Here is a 19,362-nt window from a genome sequence, read left to right on the forward strand (position 1 = left end):
TGCGGTGCATTGTGGGAAAAAGAGACGAAGGCGCTTGTTTTTTTAAACAATTTAATTATTCATTGTATTCACAGTTTTAATATGAAATAATAGAAAGCAAAATAAAACATTTTAATAATTATATATATATATATATATATATATATATATATATACATATATATATATATATATATATATATATATATATATATATATATATATGGCGTCCCATATATATATATATATATATATATATATATACACATACACACACGTGTATACACATGTCTACTCTCTACGTGTGAAGTGCTGGGAGTCCCTGAACTCCAGGTACAGGCTGAACAGGAGGTGCAGAGACTGGACCCGGCTGCCGTACACGGGGATGTCCAGCATGGCGCACACGGCCTCAGCGTACTCGGCCGTGCTGCACTGGAGCCGCGCCGGCGGCAGCTGCAGGCGTCCCAGCAGCTCCTCTAGCTCCGAGGGCCACTCCTGCATCAGGCTGTCGATGTCCGGCATCAAACGCACGTACTGCACGCTGGCCGGGGGCTTGCAGCGGTGCAGGGCACTGATGCTGTTCACCCAGCTGTCCACCGCACGAGGGTTAGTCTGAGGGCTGGGGACGCTCGTCACCTTCTTCAGCTGCAGCACACACCGAGAGGGGAGGGGGGCGCGGTGAGACAGGAGGGGACAGAGAGAGACAGGTACAGACAGACAGGTTGTGTACCTCAGTGGCTCCGTGCTGCTTGCTCTCCTCTGACATCCACAGTGACATCACCGTTGGGTCGGACTGCTTCACGCTGGGCTCGTCCAGAATCAGGAGACCCAGACCGTCTGCTTTCCCATCTGGCCTCGGCACCTGAACGCCACACGTGTCACAGGGGACAGAGGTTGCGCAGACAAATGAAACTTTATTTACCAACAGATAAAATCGTTTTTCTTCGACCAGCTCCTGATTGGTCCACTTGCTGGTGATGTGATGTCACTTCCAGTTTGTACCTTGAGGAAGGCGTCGATGTCGCCCACGGCTGGGATGAAGTCCGGGATGAAGGGCTTCAGGCTGTGATCCAGCTCCACGGTCTGAGGGCTGTAGCTGAGGGGACGCGTCATACAGTTGTTACTGGTGCATCGTGGGTAGTGTGGTAATAGGCCTTTTTCATTTCAACTTCTACAGAGGTCAAATAAACCGGATGACTTCCTGACGTCGGGAAAACAGACTGATGAAGATGTTGATGCTGATGAAGAGGAAGATGACTTTGAGTGTCTCACCGAGTGATGTACTGGAACAGCTCTTTGATCTCGGAGCTGACTGGCAGATTGGCGTAGTCCGCCGGGTCGTAGACCCCCTCAGGAGCCTCACCAGGTTCCTCGTCATCGTCAGAGTCCTCTTCATCAGAGTCATCCTCTTCTTCATCTTCGTCCTCCTCCTCCTCCTCCTCATTTGGACTGACAGGCTGCCGTCCCGTCGGCTCGTTTGCTCTCTGGGGCGCACCGTCCACGTCAATCTCGTCACTGTTGGTCGACATCAGGCCACGCCTCCTCCTCCTGGCCTCGGTCTGTAAGACAAAAATCGCCTTCATCATCACCGAAAATAACCGGTTCTTGTTACCGTCTAATACCGGATCTTGTTACCTGAGTCGGGCTGTGGACGCTCGGTACCTCCTCCGGGTCGAGGACCTCCAGGCTCTCGTCGTACGGTTGGTTCTTCACTAGACGGGAGTCTCTCCCCCGGTCAGCTCGTTCCATAAGACGCTAACGGACTAGCGGCCAAACCAAGTACCGGTTCTACCCGTTCATCCACCGGTTTGACTAACCGCCTAGCATTAAAGGCTAACAACAAACCTTCTTCTAACCACCCGAGGTCACTTTGTTTATCTCCCTCTTTCCGGTAGCTACAGAGAGCTGTATCCTGGCAACAGACCGCGCTATGCATCATGGGACTTAATTAAATAACTTTATTTAAAATTGTTGGAATTACAAAAGGCAACGACGTCATCAAGTGTTGACAGTAGTAATCCGCAATACATAGATATATAAAGGAAACTACTACTCATGGATATGTAGTGCCCCTAGAATATGTATAATTACCTGTACACATGACAATAAATATCTTTAATCTTTGCGTTACAAATGAGTTTTAAGATAAACGAGCAATTGCGGGGAGCCTGGAGGCAGCACAAGAGTCGCGGCAGTTCGTGCATCTCCGTGCTCGCATCCTGATTGGTCCGCTGCTTGTCTCCGAGCCTCCCCGCTGCAGAGAGTCACCTTGCTCCGGCTGCTGCTCGCTGCTGACACGGCTAGAGATCAGGAGGTCCCGTCCGGCTCAGAGGCACACAGGCAGACAACGCTACGGGAATCTAACCGGCTACTCGAACATGGCGGAGGCTAAGCCGAAGACCTCTCCGAAGGCCATCAAGTTCCTGTTCGGGGGCTTGGCCGGGTAGGCACCGCTGCTAGCTCACATGCTAATGAGCTAATGTCAGTTAGCAGTCAGAGAAGCTAACAACATGCTAACTGGAGAGCTAGCAGGGCTATTCTGGTGTCACGTCAAACTCCGTACCCCTGTAGATTCGTTCCTCCTCTTATTACAGTTAGTTCATTGACCGTGACGTAAACTATGATGTCATATCCTCTGGCTCACTAAAAGTTTTAGAGAATTGGAGAAAGTTCTGGATTCAAATTCCTGGTGCTTCAATGTGTGTTTTATCATTATTACAACTCCTTCGTAACCGGTTTAGTTTGATCTACAGCGAGATAGATAAGATCATCATACGTTGTGATAAAATGCACTACACCTCTGAGCTGTAGTATAAAGTACTACATGTACCTCTGGGCTGTAGTATAAAGTACTACCTTGAGGTGTAGAATAAATTACTACATGTACCTCTGAGGTGTAGTTGAAAGTACTACATGTACCTCTGATGTGTTGTACAGTACAGAGTACAACTTATATCAGATGTTGAACTGTTTGTGAGAACACGACGGAGACGCTTAGTCGTGTCCTTTAAATGTCAACGACCTTTGACCTTTAGAGTGTGAAGGACAGCTGCTGCTGTTTATAAACATGAGGATCAATTCACGTGATCCTCCGCACACAGACCTGTCTGACTGTATCTGTCGTCCCTCTACCTGTCTGGTGCAGGATGGGGGCCACAGTCTTCGTCCAGCCTCTGGACCTGGTGAAGAACCGGATGCAGCTGAGCGGCCAGGGAACGACGGCTCGGGAATACAAGACCAGCTTCCACGCCTTGTTCTCCATCCTGAGGAATGAGGGGGTGGGGGGCATCTACACCGGGTACTACCCTCATGCACTACCTTCATGCACTGGCTTCCTGTACTAGCTTCATGCACCACCTTCACGTACTATGTTCATCTTCATGCACCACCTTCATGTACTAGCTTCATCTTCATGCACCGCCTTCATGTACTAGCTTCATCTTCATGCACCGCCTTCATTTACTAGCTTCATCTTCATGCACCGCCTTCGTGTACTAGCTTCATCTTCATGCACCGCCTTCGTGTACTAGCTTCATCTTCATGCACCGCCTTCGTGTACTAGCTTCATCTTCATGCACCGCCTTCGTGTACTAGCTTCATCTTCATGCACCGCCTTCGTGTACTAGCTTCATCTTCATGCACCGCCTTCGTGTACTAGCTTCATCTTCATGCACCGCCTTCGTATACTAGCTTCATCTTCATGCACCGCCTTCGTGTACTAGCTTCATCTTCATGCACCGCCTTCGTGTACTAGCTTCATCTTCATGCACCGCCTTCATGTACTACCTCATGCACCGCCTTCATGTACTAGGTTCATCTTCATGCACCACCTTCATGTACTACCTCATGCACCGCCTTCATGTACTAGGTTCATCTTCATGCACCACCTTCATGTACTAGGTTCATCTTCATGCACCACCTTCATGTACTAGGTTCATCTTCATGCACCGCCTTCATGTACTACCTCATGCACCGCCTTCATGTACTAGGTTCATCTTCATGCACCGCCTTCATGTACTACCTCATGCACCACCTTCATGTACTAGGTTCATCTTCATGCACCGCCTTCATGTGCTACCTCATGCACCACCTTCATGTACTAGGTTCATCTTCATGCACCACCTTCATGTACTAGGTTCATCTTCATGCACCACCTTCATGTACTAGGTTCATCTTCATGCACCGCCTTCATGTACTACCTCATGCACCGCCTTCATGTACTAGGTTCATCTTCATGCACCGCCTTCATGTACTACCTCATGCACCACCTTCATGTACTAGGTTCATCTTCATGCACCGCCTTCATGTGCTACCTCATGCACCACCTTCATGTACTAGGTTCATCTTCATGCACCACCTTCATGTACGTAGTTATTGATAATAAGCTCACGTCTTCGTCAGGCTCTCAGCAGGTTTACTACGTCAGGCGACCTACACCACCACCCGCCTGGGAATCATGCACCGCCTTCATGTACTACCTCATGCACCACCTTCATGTACTAGGTTCATCTTCATGCACCGCCTTCAAGCACCACCTTCATGTACTAGCTTCATGTACTAAGTTCATCTTCATGCACCACCTTCATGTACTACCTCATGCACTAGCTTCATGCACCACCTTCATGTACTAGGTTCATCTTCATGCACCGCCTTCATGCACCACCTTCATGTACTAGGTTCATCTTCATGCACCGCCTTCATGCACCACCTTCATGTACTAGGTTCATCTTCATGCACCGCCTTCATGCACCACCTTCATGTACTAGGTTCATCTTCATGCACCACCTTCATGTACTAACTTCATCTTCATGCACCGCCTTCATGTACTAGGTTCATCTTCATGCACCACCTTCATGTACTAGGTTCATCTTCATGCACCGCCTCATGTACGTAGTTATTGATAATAAGCTCACGTCTCCGTCAGGCTCTCAGCAGGTTTACTACGTCAGGCGACCTACACCACCACCCGCCTGGGAATCTACACCATCCTGTTTGAGAAGATGACCGGTGCTGATGGACGGCCCCCCAACTTCCTCCTCAAGGTACCAGAGCGATGAGAGTTTTCAGGGCGGAGCCTCCGGCCGCCACTTCCACTGCTTTCACTCAGACTAACTCAGAGGCTCCGCCCCCAGGCTCTTATCGGGATGACGGCCGGAGCCACCGGAGCGTTTGTGGGGACACCAGCAGAGGTCGCTCTGATCAGGATGACGGCAGACGGACGGTGAGACAGACACACATATTTTGGGTTTGATCACATAACAACACAAACCCAGATCTGAAGATGATCTGTAGCTTTACACTGAATAATAATCTCCCTGTCTGTCTCTCTGTCCTTCCCCCCGTCTGTCTGTCTGTCTGTCTCTCTGTCTCTCCAGTCTCCCTGCAGACCAGAGGAGAGGTTACAGTAATGTTTTTAACGCTCTGGCCAGGATCACCAGAGAAGAAGGTGTCACCACCATGTGGAGGGTGAGCACCTGATCAATAATCAATAACGTATTAATGTGAGTTAATACGAGCAAAGCGTGTGTCGATATAGTCCTCTGATTGAGCTGAGTGTGTAGTGTTGTGTTAAGCATACCTTTAGTAATGTGTGTGTGTGTAGGGTTGTGTTCCCACCATGGCTCGGGCTGTGGTAGTAAACGCCGCTCAACTGGCCTCGTACTCTCAAACAAAGCAGGCTCTGCTGGACTCAGGTACAAATACACAATAAACACCGTAAATACACACAAATACAGTAAATGTAAATATACTAAACTCCGTAACTTGTACTTTTGTGTTTTCAGGGTATTTTGGGGATGATATTCTGTGTCACTTCTGTGCGAGTATGATCAGTGGTCTGGTTACCACGGCAGCATCGATGCCTGTGGACATCGTAAAGACCAGGTGAGACCTCAGACTGACGTGTAGAGACCAGGTGAGACCTCAGACTGACTTGTAGAGACCAGGTGAGACCTCAGACTGACGTGTAGAGACCAGGTGAGACCTCAGACTGACTTGTAGAGACCAGGTGAGACCTCAGACTGACTTGTAGAGACCAGGTGAGACCTCAGACTGACTTGTAGACACCAGGTGAGACCTCAGACTGACTTGTAGAGACCAGGTGAGACCTCAGACTGACTTGTAGAGACCAGGTGAGACCTCAGACTGACTTGTAGACACCAGGTGAGACCTCAGACTGACTTGTAGAGACCAGGTGAGACCTCAGACTGACTTGTAGAGACCAGGTGAGACCTCAGACTGACTTGTAGACACCAGGTGAGACCTCAGACTGACGTGTAGACACCAGGTGAGACCTCAGACTGACTTGTAGACACCAGGTGAGACCTCAGACTGACTTGTAGAGACCAGGTGAGACCTCAGACTGACTTGTAGACACCAGGTGAGACCTCAGACTGACGTGTAGACACCAGGTGGGACCTCAGACTGAGTTGTAGAGACCAGGTGGGACCTCAGACTGACTTGTAGAGACCAGGTGAGACCTCAGACTGACTTGTAGACACCAGGTGAGACCTCAGACTGACTTGTAGACACCAGGTGAGACCTCAGACTGACTTGTAGAGACCAGGTGAGACCTCAGACTGACTTGTAGACACCAGGTGAGACCTCAGACTGACTTGTAGAGACCAGGTGGGACCTCAGACTGACTTGTAGAGACCAGGTGAGACCTGATACTTATCTTCTGTCTTTGCCCGTAGGATCCAGAACATGAAAATGATTGACGGGAAACCTGAGTATAAAAACGGAATGGTGAGTCTTCACAACTATATTCAATCGCAACGTCTGAGGGACAGAAAATGAGCTTTATTTTGAAATGTTTCCTGCCCATCAGGAGGTGTTGATGCGGGTGGTGAGAAACGAGGGGTTCTTCTCTCTGTGGAAAGGCTTCACTCCGTACTACGCTCGCCTCGGCCCCCACACCGTCCTCACCTTCATCTTCCTGGAGCAGATGAACCGCTTCTACAAGACCCGAGTCCTGGACGGCTAACGCACACAGACACGGGACTGCAGTCCCACTGGTGGACTGTCCCTCTAAGACACGCACTCGTCCTTGTACTGTCTTTGTGGGGTTTCCTTTCCACTACGATTGTTCCTGTACGACTTCACGCGCTCTGTTAAGTTCTTCTGTAGAGGAACGACGGTAGAACCAAACATCCTTCCCCATGTCATAGAACTAATAATAATGTGTCTCCATGGGGTTGGTGGGTAACCATGGTTACGTACAGACATAAATGGACAAATAAACAGTGTGAACCTCACTTTTGTTATTTTAGTATTTTTGATCCTGAAAATGACACTTTACTTTATGATATGATTTAAATCTTGAACGTTTGATCCTAAATAACTTAATATAATCTGTGCTTCAACTGTTTATTGTTATTTTATAATTACAACTATATTTTCAAAATATTAGGATTATCCTTTCTGCTATAAAACAAATCTTGAAGTCATGAAACTTTTCCTCAAAATACTACTTGAAATTATATAAAGTGTTTCCACTTTTTTTTCCCCATGTGACTATTTTTTTTTTTAGATTAGATTCAACTATATTGTCATTGCACAGGGTACAAGTACTGAGGCAACGAAATGCAGTTTAACATCCAACCAGAGTACGTGCTTATGTAAAGTGTAATAAGTGAATAAATGGATATGAACAGTAAGAAATGGATGTACAATAACAGTGCAAATGTTCAGTGGCTGGAGGAGGGTGTGGCAGTCGAGCCAGGGTGGAGGGGGGAGTACAGTCACTGAGGGGGGGGCAGGGTTCAGAGTTCAGGGGGGGCAGAGTTCAGTAGAGTGACGGCCGCGGGGACGAAGCTGTTCCTCAACCTGCTGGTCCGCTGATTTTAAACATTACATCACGTTTCATCTTCTGCAGAAAGTTCAGAACTACCAAAATAAAAGAACTATCAGGGTTTTAGGACTAACAAGGAAGTTTCTTTAAGAACAAAAATATATAATATGAAATGTTCAGTTTGCTTTGATAGGAAACAGGAACGGGATTCAAACGGACGTCGTCTTTGCTTCATATTTGAAGAGGTCGTGTCAGTGAAACAGCAGCTGATTGGATGATCAACATGTGAGTCAGACACATTCCAGTATTAAATGTACAGACACAATGATAAACTGTTTTAATGGACGTACGGTAAGAATTTAATACCTAAATAATCTGTATGAACATTTTACCACGTGGGAAATGCTTTGAAGGACTCGTTGTGTTTGAGGGTTAAGTGAAATCTAGAGCTGCTGGTTGGGTTTGAAGAAGTGGAACAGGAAGCAGAGGTCTGTGCACCAAACACTTTATCGGCGGAGACACGTTGCCTTATAAGGACACGCGCTGCAGTGAGGAGACCACTTCCTCTTCCATCAGAGCGACACGCGCACAAGGCCAGGACATGTTTAGCCTAGCTTAGCACGAAGCAGAGGGAACTGCTGCTACTACCACTGCTATTGCTAGTACTGCAGTTTCTACTAGTCTGTGTACCATCAGTGACTAACAAAGACACACTAAGAAACATCACTTCATCATTGTGAAGTGGTGAGTCGACGCGTAGACATCAAACATTAATGGCTCAATGGCTCAAACTAATTCAAACAAAGTGTGTGTGTGTGTGTGTGTGTGTGTGTGTTTTCTCCGCGGAGCCTCCTACTCGTACTACTGTGAATATTACTACCGTCAATACTACTAGTACTACTGTTACAAATAAAATGCATTTATTATATTATTCTAACACGTTTTTCATAGAAAATAATCTGTGTTCATGGCTGCCAGTATTTAGTACTTTGCATATAGTACTAAAGTACTTGTTGGTGGATGTGTTAGCAGTACAAGTATACACTGTGCATTTGTACTGTGAAGTACATGTTGCCGCCGAGCTGAAACACGTCGCTGCTCTCAAGGTCCTCAGGCCTCAACTGGCCCAGGTATTCCAGGTGTGTGTGTGTGTGTGTGTGTGTGTGCGTGTGCGTGTGCGCGTGCATGCGTGCGTGTGTGTGTGTGCGTGTGTGTGCGTGTGCGTGTTACTCAGGTATGCAGCGTGTGCAGAAACGTGAGCCATCATCAGACTCGCTGAAGTGTCCCTGAGCGAGACACACGACCTCTAACTGCTCCCGGGTCAACATGTGATGTTAGCATGTTAGCATGTTAGCATGCAGACTTCCTCAGTGGCTTGAAGAACTTCATGTTCCAAGCTGCCATTTCAATCCTCACCATGGATGAACTACCCAGAATGCCTAGCGGGTCAGGATTAAACCTTAATCACTTCACCTTGTTCTCTTCCTCCTCCAGGTTCAAGCATCACACGTCACAGTGACACGCGTGTAGAGTGGAACATGTTACGGAGTGTCACATGTGTGCCGACCTACTGAAGAGACATTTGATGAAGTGCTGATAGGTGATCAAATGTGAAGGACTTCCATCGGTTGACGGCACACACTTCCTTGTTCTTCACTTCCTCGATGAGACGGACAGGCGGGTGTGCAGCAGGAAGCGGCCTGCAGGTCCCTCCCACCAGCACTATAAAACACAAGCGCTCTTCCTTGCCCCTGCATTCCACTTCTCTCCTCTTCCTCATACCTGAGACCAGCAGCCAACAGGTGAGCGCCTCCATCTGCTCCTCCATCTCCTCCTCCAGGCGCTGTCAGTCTCACTCATCTGTGTGTGTCTGTGTGTGTGGGGGGGTCGTCCATCAGGATGTCGTGGGACGCGTACCGTGACCAGCTGACGGCCGTGGAATCGGTCACAGAAGCCGGCATCTTCGGGCTGGACGGCAGCACTTGGTCCTCCACACCCGGGCTGACGGGCGTGACGGTAAACACACACACACACACACACACACACACACACACACACAGGAGCCTGTGGGAGAGACGTTGGGTTCTCCCATCAGATGTTCATCTAGCACCACCTCGTCCCGTCATTGAGGCGACAACGTGTTGGTGAGATTCTTGTGTGCTTGATGGTTTTCATTTCATTTCAGTTTAATATCTAGATTATTGGTCCTTTCGTTCTGAAAATCCTGCAATAGGAACTTTTTATTCTTGTGTCTTCACATTTTTCAGCTTTTTAAAAATATTTTTCTAACTGACAGGTATAAAAACAAGGTGTTCATAATTGCACTTTTAGTTTATTCTTTACTTCAACAACACGATTCACATTTTTTTTGGCCGTTGAGTTTGAGACGACGTCTTCTTGAAAGTCGGCTTCTAACGGATCCGTTCGTCGGGTTCTGAGCGACGAGAAGATAACGGAAGTGTTTTTTTCTTGCGCCTCGCTTTGTTTTTCGGGGCTTTAGGCGGAGAGTTTAGATCCTTATAAGGACATGATGTCAGAAAAAGAGCGGCAGAGACAGGAAGTGGAGACGCTCACTTCTTGTTTCTGTGTCACACACACACACACACACACACACACACACACACACTCATATAAAACTCACACGTGCACACACACACACAGACACCTGGAATGCATACATTAAGTAACTGCAGCAGAGGGTCTCCGCCCTCACCTCAGTGTGCGTGCATGTGTGTGTGTGCATGTGTGTGTGTGCATGTGTGTGAGCCCGCGTGAGTGTGTGTGTATGTGTGTACATTTGTGTGTGCAGCGTGTTTTGACTCGTTCTCACATTCCTTCTTCAACTTTGTTCTAATTTGTCGAAACTTGCTGATCAATCAATAGTATTATCAGCCTCATGTAGTACAAGTACACAAGTATTATCAGCCTCATGTAGTACAAGTATTATCAGCCTCATGTAGTACAAGTACACAAGTATTATCAGCCTCATGTAGTACAAGTACACAAGTCGTATCAGCTTCATGTAGTACAATTACACAAGTATTATCAGCCTCATGTAGTACAAGAACGTTAGTGTTATCGGCCTTTTTTAGTATAAGTACACAAGTATTATCAGCTGCATGAACTACAATTACATAAATATTATTAGCTAATTAGTATTATTAGCATTATACTCAAGTATTATTAATTATTGATCAATGAATGAATGAACGATTGGTTAATGTGTTATTGGTGACTCATCGGTCAGCTGACGGATCCATGGCTACTGTAGTTATTTATGGGTATTAATAATGACTCTTCAGTCAGCTGATTTCTGCAGGTGACTGTTTCTCTGCAGCGAATCACACAGTGGAACCAGTTTGAGCCCTCATTGGAGGAAGCCAGAGGCTCCGCCCCTCAACGCGTGCTGCCTTCAGGCTCAGAGCACAGGGACCGACATGTGAAACACAGACTTTATCTTCACAAGTTGGCTCTATCAGCACCGTTAGCGTTGTTGGCTCTATCAGCACCGTTAGCGTTGTTGGCTCTATCAGCACCGTTAGCGTTGTTGGCTCTATCAGCACCGTTAGCGTTGTTGGCTCTATCAGCACCGTTAGCGTTGTTGGCTCTATCAGCACCGTTAGCGTTGTTGGCTCTATCAGCACCGTTAGCGTTGTTGGCCCTATCAGCACCGTTAGCTCTGTTGGCCCTATCAGCACCGTTAGCGTTGTTGGCCCTATCAGCACCGTTAGCGTTGTTGGCCCTATCAGCACCGTTAGCGTTGTTGGCCCTATCAGCACCGTTAGCGTTGTTGGCCCTATCAGCACCGTTAGCGTTGTTGGCCCTATCAGCACCGTTAGCGTTGTTGGCTCTATCAGCACCGTTAGCGTTGTTGGCCCTATCAGCACCGTTAGCTCTGTTGGCCCTATCAGCACCGTTAGCGTTGTTGGCTCTATCAGCACCGTTAGCGTTGTTGGCCCTATCAGCACCGTTAGCGTTGTTGGCCCTATCAGCACCGTTAGCGTTGTTGGCCCTATCAGCACCGTTAGCGTTGTTGGCCCTATCAGCACCGTTAGCGTTGTTGGCCCTATCAGCACCGTTAGCGTTGTTGGCTCTATCAGCACCGTTAGCGTTGTTGGCCCTATCAGCACCGTTAGCGTTGTTGGCGCTATCAGCACCGTTAGCGTTGTTGGCTCTATCAGCACCGTTAGCTCTGTTGGCGCTATCAGCACCATTAGCGTTGTTGGCTCTATCATCACCGTTAGCTCTGTTGGCGCTATCAGCACCGTTAGCGTTGTTGGCTCTATCATCACCGTTAGCTCTGTTGGCCCTATCAGCACCGTTAGCGTTGTTGGCGCTATCAGCACCGTTAGCGTTGTTGGTCTGATGCATCTGAGGCTGACTCGTCTCTCTCTCTCTCTCTCTCTCAGGCGCCGCAGATTAAGATCCTGGCTGGTAGCTCAGCTGATATGAATATAAATGGCCCGAAGATCGCCAACATGAAATGCATGCTGCTCCGGGACGAGCGCCAAGACACACAGAGCTTCTGCATGCACCTGAAGACCTCTGCCAGCGACGGGAAGCTAGCAGTCTGTGTGGGCCAGTCCAACAAAGGTACGGAGACAAAGGGGGGAGATAGCAGTCTGTGTGGAAAAGACCAACCAAGGTAGGGAGACAAAGGGGGGAGATAGCGGTCTGTGTGGGCAAGACCAACCAAGGTAGGGAGACAAAGGGGGGAGATAGCAGTCTGTGTGGGCAAGACCAACCAAGGTAGGGAGACAAAGGGGGGAGATAGCAGTCTGTGTGGGCAAGACCAACCAAGGTAGGGAGACAAAGGGGGGAGATAGCAGTCTGTGTGGGCAAGACCAACCAAGGTAGGGAGACAAAGGGGGGAGATAGCAGTCTGTGTGGGCAAGACCAACCAAGGTAGGGGGACAAAGGGGGGAGATAGCAGTGTGTTCGTGCCAGACCAACAAAGTTAGAGAGACAAGTGGGGGGGGGCTAGCAGTCTGCGAGGGTTAGACCAACCAAGGTAGGGAGACGGAGGGAGGAAAGAAAGCTAGAGGGGTCGGAGAGGGAGACGGGTAGAGAGGGGACCTGTCTCACCCCTGTCTTTCTCCACAGCTCTAGTGGTGGTGGTGGGATCGGGCCTCGGCAGCAAGCTCTCTGGTCCCGTGTTCAACGTGGTCAAATACCTGAGAGAGGCCGGATACTAGGACGCCCGCTCCGCCAGGCTCCGCCCCCCGTCTACACACAACTCAAGAGTTCCTTCATTTTAGTTCTTTTTTCAATTCTCCCATCAGGGAATAACAAAGTGTTTAAAGGTTGAGTTGAGATCTGACTTAAGAGCAGTGTTACATTTATTACTATGTGTCCAACCCTTCATGGGGAAATAAAACGTTGTATTCTGAAAAATACTGTGTGTGTGTGTGTTTTTAAAATAAGAGCATACCCCCCACCCACGGTTATATTTAGCTAAAGTGAAATGCTACAGGGCACTCAGTGTGTGTGTGTGTGTGTGTGTGTGTGTGTATATGTGTGTACTGCGTGTGAATGTACGTTTGTGTTTTTGTGTGTGCGTGCGTTTGTGCGTTTATGTATTTATGTATGTCTTAGGGTGTGTGAGCATTTGTGTGTGTGTGTCTGTGTGTCTTTGTGTGTTTGTTACTGCCCTCTGCTGACCTTGTCTCATATTTTCCCTTTAGAGGAAATTTGACCTTTGACCTTTAGCTCTGAGTTTTAAAATAAAAAAATAAAATAAAAATTACAAAGACATCATATGATAACAATAATAGTAAGACATAATGTATTGTAATTATTACTTACATTACTTCTTACGGTTAATTTTCTACTCAATAGACACTTTGAATCAGCAGTCAAATGTCATACCGGAGAATTGATTACCCTTTAATTCATAAAAGATGAAGAAATATTTTGACTTGACCACTTGTGTTCAACTTAGTGTGTGGCATACTTATTGTACTATATTCATAAGTATGTTAATGATAATAACAATATGTTAATAATGATAATTATATTAACAATGTTAATAATGACAATAATAATTGCAATGATATTAATAATGATAACAATACCAATTATGTTAATTATAATAAGAATAATAATAGTTTAAATCTTAACAATGGTGAAATAATAGTATTGATATTAATAATGATAATAATTAGAATTATAAGAACAGTCATATTCTATTAATATAAATTGTATTGATCCTACATTAGTCATGATAAAATAATAAGATTAATTAATAAGAATATTTTTTTAGTATCAAATAAAAGTTTGCCTACAGGACCGTGAACAAGCTCCTTCCTCCTCATCAGGCTTCTTCCCATCAGGCTCCTCCCTGAGGCTCCTCAAGCTCCTCCCCCCAGGCTCCTCAAGCCCCTCCCCCAGGGTCCTCTTTCTCCGGCTTCTCCCCCTCAGGCCCCTCCTCCTGAACCTCTTCCGCCTCTCTGTCGGAGTCTATAAAAGCTCTGCAGCAGAGCAGAGGACACTTTCCTCCCAGACAGTCAGTCAGACGGTCAGACAGACAGACAGTCAGACAGACAGACAGACAGACAGTCAGACAGACGCCTCCTTCTAAGGTAAGTTCAGACTCTCGTTTAAACCCCTTTAACCTCTTTCCAGTCTGATCTAAAACTATTTTATTCTGAAGGTGTGTTTCAGTGAGCAGTGAGTTTTGTTTCATTTCTCATTTGGTTTTGAAGGTGTGTTTTCCTCTCTTGAACTCTGTTGTCCTTATCTTGCACTAAAAGAGGAAAAGGCAGAGTGTCGTTGACCTTCAGCAGCCTGATGTCACAGGTCAAAGTACTGCGTTCTAGTACACAACCTAGTACTTTGTGTACACCAACCCAGAGCTATCGCATGAGTACTACTGTGTAATAGTAGTGAGGTATAATTCTAGGACTAGTAGTAGAACCAGTCCTTTAAGCAGTAGTACTCAGAGTAGCAGCAGTAGTAGTAGAAGTATTAGTACATCTTGTCTGTCCTCTACTGCAGTGTGTGTTTGGTTTAATAAAGTAATGTCTTTGTAAAGACCATAAGTGGTTTAAAGTGTGCTGTTACCACTCAGCTGTTGTGTGACCTATCAACACACACACACACACACACACACACACACAAACGCACACAGAGACCCATTAAAACACTAAAAATACTGCTACAGCTAATAGGATACTTTGAAAACTGCTTCTTATAATATTATAATATGTTAATGCTGATAATATCCATGTCATTAATGCTAGCATGCTAATATTGCTACCACCGTTTCTACTGGTGCTTCTCTGCAAATGCTAGCATGCTGATACTGCAAATGTCAAGTACATTAATAAGCATGTGTGAGTAATTCTATAATATCACGGAGAAAGTCATGACCTCTGTAGAAAGGGCAGGGAAAGGTCAAAGGGCCCCCCGGGGCCCCGCCCCCTTCCACACACACCTACGGTATTAATAACTCGGGAAGGGTCCTCTCTCTCTCTCTCTCTCTGCCCCCTCCTATGCGCCACAATGGTCTCTCCTCTCACCTATTGGTCCATAGCGGGAGGGAGGCTCTGTGATTGGCTGGGCGGAGGTGCACGGGTGTTAGGGGTTAGCGTTCTGACGTCATGAAGCTATCATGGCGCTACACAGGATCTCTGCAGCAGGTCGCTCACACATGTTAGTTTCACGCTGCTTCATAATTTGTTGTTTTTTTCCATTTTTACCAAATTCAAATTCAGTCAAACTTTATTGACATGAATGACAATAATACAACAATAAGCCACATGTGTATTACCTGTCTCTCTCTCCCTCAGTCAGGATGTCCATCACTAAGATTCACGCTCGGGAGATTCTGGACTCCAGAGGAAACCCAACGGTGGAGGTGGACCTGTGGACGGCCAAGGGTGAGCTATATATACACGTGCACGTATATATGTATGTATGTATATATGTATGTGTGTACATATATGTATGTGTGTATAATATATGCAGACATCTTCAGGCTGTGTTTAGCTTAGCACAAACTAGTGGAGGGAATTGTTAGTGGAGCTTCATCACAAGAGAACCTTTCAACAACTGAAACGTTCTGCCCGTCTCTCTGTGCCTGTCTGTCTCTCTCTGTGGGTCTCTCAGGTCTCTTCAGGGCAGCTGTTCCCAGCGGTGCGTCCACCGGAGTCCACGAGGCTCTGGAACTTCGTGACGGGGACAAGAGCCGCTACCTGGGCAAAGGTAGGAGCAAGGCAGTAGTGGGCTGAGGGTTCACCTACCTGAGGCTGTGCTTACAGGTGTCCTCTCCATCAGGCACCGTGAAGGCCGTGGACCATGTGAACAAAGACATCGCCCCCAACCTGATCGCCAAGGTAACCGCGTCATTTACAAACTCTATTTGACCTCCAAGATAAAAACCTGTCTGTCTACCTGCCCGTCTCCCTGTCTGTCTACCTGCCCGTCTCCCTGTCTGTCTACCTGCCCGTCTCCCTGTCTGTCTACCTGCCCGTCTCCCTGTCTGTCTACCTGCCCGTCTCCCTGTCTGTCTACCTGCCCGTCTCCCTGTCTGTCTACCTGCCCGTCTACCTGCCCGTCTACCTGTCTGTCTACCTGTCTGTCTACCTGCCCGTCTACCTGTCTGTCTACCTGTCTGTCTACCTGCCCGTCTCCCTGTCCGTCTCCCTGTCCGTCTCCCTGTCTGTCTCCCTGTCTGTCTCCCTGTCTGTCTACCTGCCCGTCTACCTGCCCGTCTCCCTGTCTGTCTACCTGCCCGTCTCCCTGTCTGTCTACCTGCCCGTCTCCCTGTCTGTCTACCTGCCCGTCTCCCTGTCTGTCTACCTGCCCGTCTCCCTGCCTGTCTCCCTGTCTGTCTACCTGCCCGTCTCCCTGTCTGTCTACCTGCCCGTCTCCCTGCCTGTCTCCCTGCCTGTCTACCTGCCTGTCTCCCTGTCTGTCTACCTGCCCGTCTCCCTGTCCGTCTCCCTGTCCGTCTCCCTGTCCGTCTCCCTGTCCGTCTACCTGTCCGTCTCCCTGTCCGTCTACCTGCCCGTCTACCTGCCCGTCTACCTGCCCGTCTACCTGCCCGTCTACCTGTCTGTCTACCTGACTTTCTGTCGGTCTCTCCAGAACTTCAGCGTTGTTGAGCAGGAGAAGATTGACAAGTTCATGCTGGAGCTTGACGGCACTGAGAACAAAGGTGAGGACCCGTCTGTCTGACCTTTCTGTCTGTCCCTTAGTCTGACCCGTCTGTCTGCCCACAGCTAAGTTCGGGGCTAACGCCATCCTGGGAGTGTCGCTGGCGGTTTGTAAGGCCGGAGCAGCGGAAAAGGGAGTTCCTCTTTACCGCCACATCGCAGACCTCGCTGGACATAAAGACGTCATACTTCCAGTCCCTGTGAGTGGGAGGGGGCTCTGGTTGGTGGGAGGGGCTTTGCCTCTGAGCTCAGCAGCTTCCATTATTAATTATCAACGAGCCAATACGATAAACAATCAATCACAGCCAGTGGCTTGGGGAACCATGGAGATGGCGTAGTTTACTTAAGTCGGATGAATCCTCCGCAGGCCTTCAACGTCATCAACGGAGGAAGCCATGCTGGAAACAAACTGGCCATGCAGGAGTTCATGATCCTCCCGGTTGGAGCCGCCAACTTCCACGAGGCCATGCGGATCGGCGCCGAGGTGCTGCGCGTTCTGTGGTATTAGCACTGGCAGTATTACTTGTAGTAGTACTTATTTGTCTGACTGTATTGTGATGTTCAGGTGTACCACAATCTGAAGAACGTGATCAAGGCGAAGTACGGAAAAGACGCCACCAACGTGGGAGACGAGGGCGGCTTCGCCCCCAACATCCTGGAGAACAACGAGGGTGAGACACCCGTCTGCCTGTCTGTCTGTTCCACAGTATCCTACACGAAGCCCTTGGCCAGGTCCGAGTAGAACGCCGTCTGTCTCTGGTCTGCAGCTCTGGAGCTGCTGAAGACGGCCATCGAGAAGGCCGGCTACCCCGACAAGATCATCATCGGCATGGACGTCGCCGCCTCCGAGTTCTTCCGCAGCGGGAAGTACGACCTGGACTTCAAGTCTCCTGACGACCCGACCCGACACATCAGTGGAGACCAGCTGGGAGACCTGTACCGCACCTTCATCAAGAACTACCCAGGTAGAGTAGGAGTACCACGGCACCGTGCACGAGTATGACTCCCTGTGTGCACGTTACCCACTTATACTTCACCCTTCCTGTCTGTCTCTCTTCCCGTCTCCAGTCCAGTCCATCGAGGATCCATTCGACCAAGACGACTGGGAGAACTGGGCCAAGTTCACCGCCTCCACAGACATCCAGGTGAGACAGACAGACAGGTAGACAGAAGAACAGTGAGACAGGTGATCAGTGTCTGTTTGTCTGAATAGTTGATCAGACCAAAGAACCGCTACAAAACACATTCACGTGATTTGTGTGTGTGTGTGTGTGTGTGTGTGTGTGTGTGTTCGTCCAATCAGATCGTAGGAGACGACCTGACGGTGACCAATCCAAAGAGGATCCAGCAGGCGGTGGACAAGAAGGCCTGTAACTGTCTGCTGCTCAAAGTCAACCAGATCGGCTCTGTGACCGAGTCCATCCAGGCGTAAGACACCTGTCTGTCCGTCTACCTATCTATCTGTCTGCCTGTCTGTCTGTCCCTCTCTTACTGAGAGAAGTATTGATCGATCATGATGTGGTGATTTGCCCCCCCCCTCAGATGTAAGCTGGCTCAGAGCAGCGGTTGGGGTGTGATGGTCAGCCATCGCTCCGGAGAGACTGAAGACACCTTCATCTCTGACCTGGTGGTCGGCCTCTGCACTGGACAGGTAGACAGACACACAGACAGATAGACAGGCAGGCAGACAGGGAGAAAGACACACAGACAGGTGGATCAGTAAAAGGATGAAAACAAACAAAACAACAACTGTTCATTCAAGTCTCTAATTCACTGGTGACCTGTCTCACCCTCCTCCTCTACCTGTCTCTGTCTCAGATAAAGACCGGTGCTCCCTGCAGATCAGAGCGTCTCGCCAAATACAACCAGCTGATGAGGTAAAAAACCTTCCGTCAATTACACAATACTATTCAAAGTAAAAGCATGGAGTTTTAGTTTACAAAGTAAAAGCATTAAGTAAGTTATTTAGTCCGAGTTGACAGATGAATAACGATGTCCATCAGACACACCCTGACCCTTGTGACCTCTTTGACCTGCAGGATCGAGGAGGAGCTCGGAGACAAGGCCAAATTTGCCGGGAAAGACTACCGCCACCCTAAAATCCACTGAAGCTCCGGCCTGACTTCCTGTCTGGCGCAGCGACCTCCGATTGATGACCTGATGATTCTGAAGCCCCTCCTAACCCCTAACCCTAACCCTCCTGAGGTGGTGAGAAGTCAGAGGTCATGGCGGGTCTGACTCCGCCCTCCTAGCTATAATTCCATTAATGATGTTTTCTATATGAACACAATAAAGACAAAAGAATGAAACTTCTGTGTTTTACTTTATGAATAAGAATCAAACATGAGTTTGAATACATGAGAATTCATACAATATACAACTATAATAGTGATAATAATAATAATATTATTGATCCAGTAAATGTTTAAAAAT

General features: G+C 48.0%; 4 protein-coding genes across 6 annotated transcripts; 3 read left to right on the forward strand and 1 right to left on the reverse strand.

Annotated features, from left to right (window-relative positions):
- Positions 1-33: 33 nt before the first annotated feature.
- On the reverse strand, positions 34-1,924 carry ift46 (intraflagellar transport 46 homolog (Chlamydomonas)). Its single transcript, XM_040181208.2, has 5 exons — positions 1,615-1,924; positions 1,252-1,538; positions 982-1,075; positions 710-841; positions 34-624 (listed from the first exon to the last, which is right to left on the reverse strand). The coding sequence occupies exons 1-5, from the start codon at positions 1,726-1,728 to the stop codon at positions 271-273; spliced, it is 981 nt and encodes a 326-aa protein (XP_040037142.1). The 5' UTR covers positions 1,729-1,924; the 3' UTR covers positions 34-270.
- Positions 1,653-7,235, forward strand: slc25a11 (solute carrier family 25 member 11). Its single transcript, XM_078105931.1, has 9 exons — positions 1,653-2,422; positions 3,125-3,277; positions 4,904-5,021; positions 5,112-5,200; positions 5,355-5,445; positions 5,582-5,672; positions 5,763-5,862; positions 6,675-6,726; positions 6,809-7,235. The coding sequence occupies exons 1-9, from the start codon at positions 2,358-2,360 to the stop codon at positions 6,962-6,964; spliced, it is 915 nt and encodes a 304-aa protein (XP_077962057.1). The 5' UTR covers positions 1,653-2,357; the 3' UTR covers positions 6,965-7,235.
- LOC120822000 (profilin-1) lies at positions 6,809-13,165 on the forward strand. 3 transcript variants are annotated; one of them, XM_078105944.1, is made up of 5 exons: positions 6,809-8,056; positions 9,266-9,573; positions 9,670-9,787; positions 12,181-12,364; positions 12,875-13,165. In XM_078105944.1, the coding sequence occupies exons 3-5, from the start codon at positions 9,671-9,673 to the stop codon at positions 12,964-12,966; spliced, it is 393 nt and encodes a 130-aa protein (XP_077962070.1). In that variant the 5' UTR covers positions 6,809-8,056; positions 9,266-9,573; position 9,670; the 3' UTR covers positions 12,967-13,165. The 3 variants fall into 3 exon arrangements, with proteins under 3 accessions (XP_077962070.1, XP_077962072.1, XP_077962071.1); XM_078105945.1 differs by lacking the exon at positions 6,809-8,056 and adding an exon at positions 8,394-8,515; XM_078105946.1 differs by having other exon boundaries at positions 7,714-8,056; positions 9,266-9,787.
- A 1,034-nt stretch (positions 13,166-14,199) lies between these two features.
- On the forward strand, positions 14,200-19,238 carry eno3 (enolase 3, (beta, muscle)). The gene is made up of 14 exons (XM_078105926.1): positions 14,200-14,352; positions 15,562-15,651; positions 15,881-15,976; positions 16,049-16,107; positions 16,862-16,931; positions 16,996-17,129; positions 17,297-17,413; positions 17,495-17,600; positions 17,697-17,894; positions 17,998-18,074; positions 18,233-18,357; positions 18,472-18,580; positions 18,748-18,806; positions 18,969-19,238. The coding sequence occupies exons 2-14, from the start codon at positions 15,567-15,569 to the stop codon at positions 19,036-19,038; spliced, it is 1,305 nt and encodes a 434-aa protein (XP_077962052.1). The 5' UTR covers positions 14,200-14,352; positions 15,562-15,566; the 3' UTR covers positions 19,039-19,238.
- Positions 19,239-19,362: the final 124 nt, after the last annotated feature.

The sequence above is a fragment of the Gasterosteus aculeatus genome, chromosome 7, assembly GCF_964276395.1.
Source record: "Gasterosteus aculeatus chromosome 7, fGasAcu3.hap1.1, whole genome shotgun sequence".
Taxonomy (NCBI): domain Eukaryota; kingdom Metazoa; phylum Chordata; class Actinopteri; order Perciformes; family Gasterosteidae; genus Gasterosteus; species Gasterosteus aculeatus.

Bases quoted from the DNA above. Each gene is read 5' to 3' on its own strand.
- ift46 (XM_040181208.2), bottom strand. From the start codon at position 1,728: ATGGAACGAGCTGACCGGGGGAGAGACTCCCGTCTAGTGAAGAACCAA. The intron at 1,076-1,251 runs GTGAGACACTCA...GCGTCCCCTCAG, and splicing joins CTGTTCCAGTACATCACTCG to CTACAGCCCTCAGACCGTGG. The intron at 842-981 runs GTACAAACTGGA...TGTGGCGTTCAG, and splicing joins ACATCGACGCCTTCCTCAAG to GTGCCGAGGCCAGATGGGAA.
- slc25a11 (XM_078105931.1), top strand. From the start codon at position 2,358: ATGGCGGAGGCTAAGCCGAAGACCTCTCCGAAGGCCATCAAGTTCCTG. The intron at 5,201-5,354 runs GTGAGACAGACA...CTGTCTCTCCAG, and splicing joins AGGATGACGGCAGACGGACG to TCTCCCTGCAGACCAGAGGA. The intron at 5,863-6,674 runs GTGAGACCTCAG...CTTTGCCCGTAG, and splicing joins GTGGACATCGTAAAGACCAG to GATCCAGAACATGAAAATGA.
- LOC120822000 (XM_078105944.1), top strand. From the start codon at position 9,671: ATGTCGTGGGACGCGTACCGTGACCAGCTGACGGCCGTGGAATCGGTC. The intron at 9,788-12,180 runs GTAAACACACAC...TCTCTCTCTCAG, and splicing joins CCGGGCTGACGGGCGTGACG to GCGCCGCAGATTAAGATCCT. The intron at 12,365-12,874 runs GTACGGAGACAA...CTTTCTCCACAG, and splicing joins TGTGGGCCAGTCCAACAAAG to CTCTAGTGGTGGTGGTGGGA.
- eno3 (XM_078105926.1), top strand. From the start codon at position 15,567: ATGTCCATCACTAAGATTCACGCTCGGGAGATTCTGGACTCCAGAGGA. The intron at 18,581-18,747 runs GTAGACAGACAC...TCTCTGTCTCAG, and splicing joins TCGGCCTCTGCACTGGACAG to ATAAAGACCGGTGCTCCCTG. The intron at 18,807-18,968 runs GTAAAAAACCTT...TTTGACCTGCAG, and splicing joins AAATACAACCAGCTGATGAG to GATCGAGGAGGAGCTCGGAG.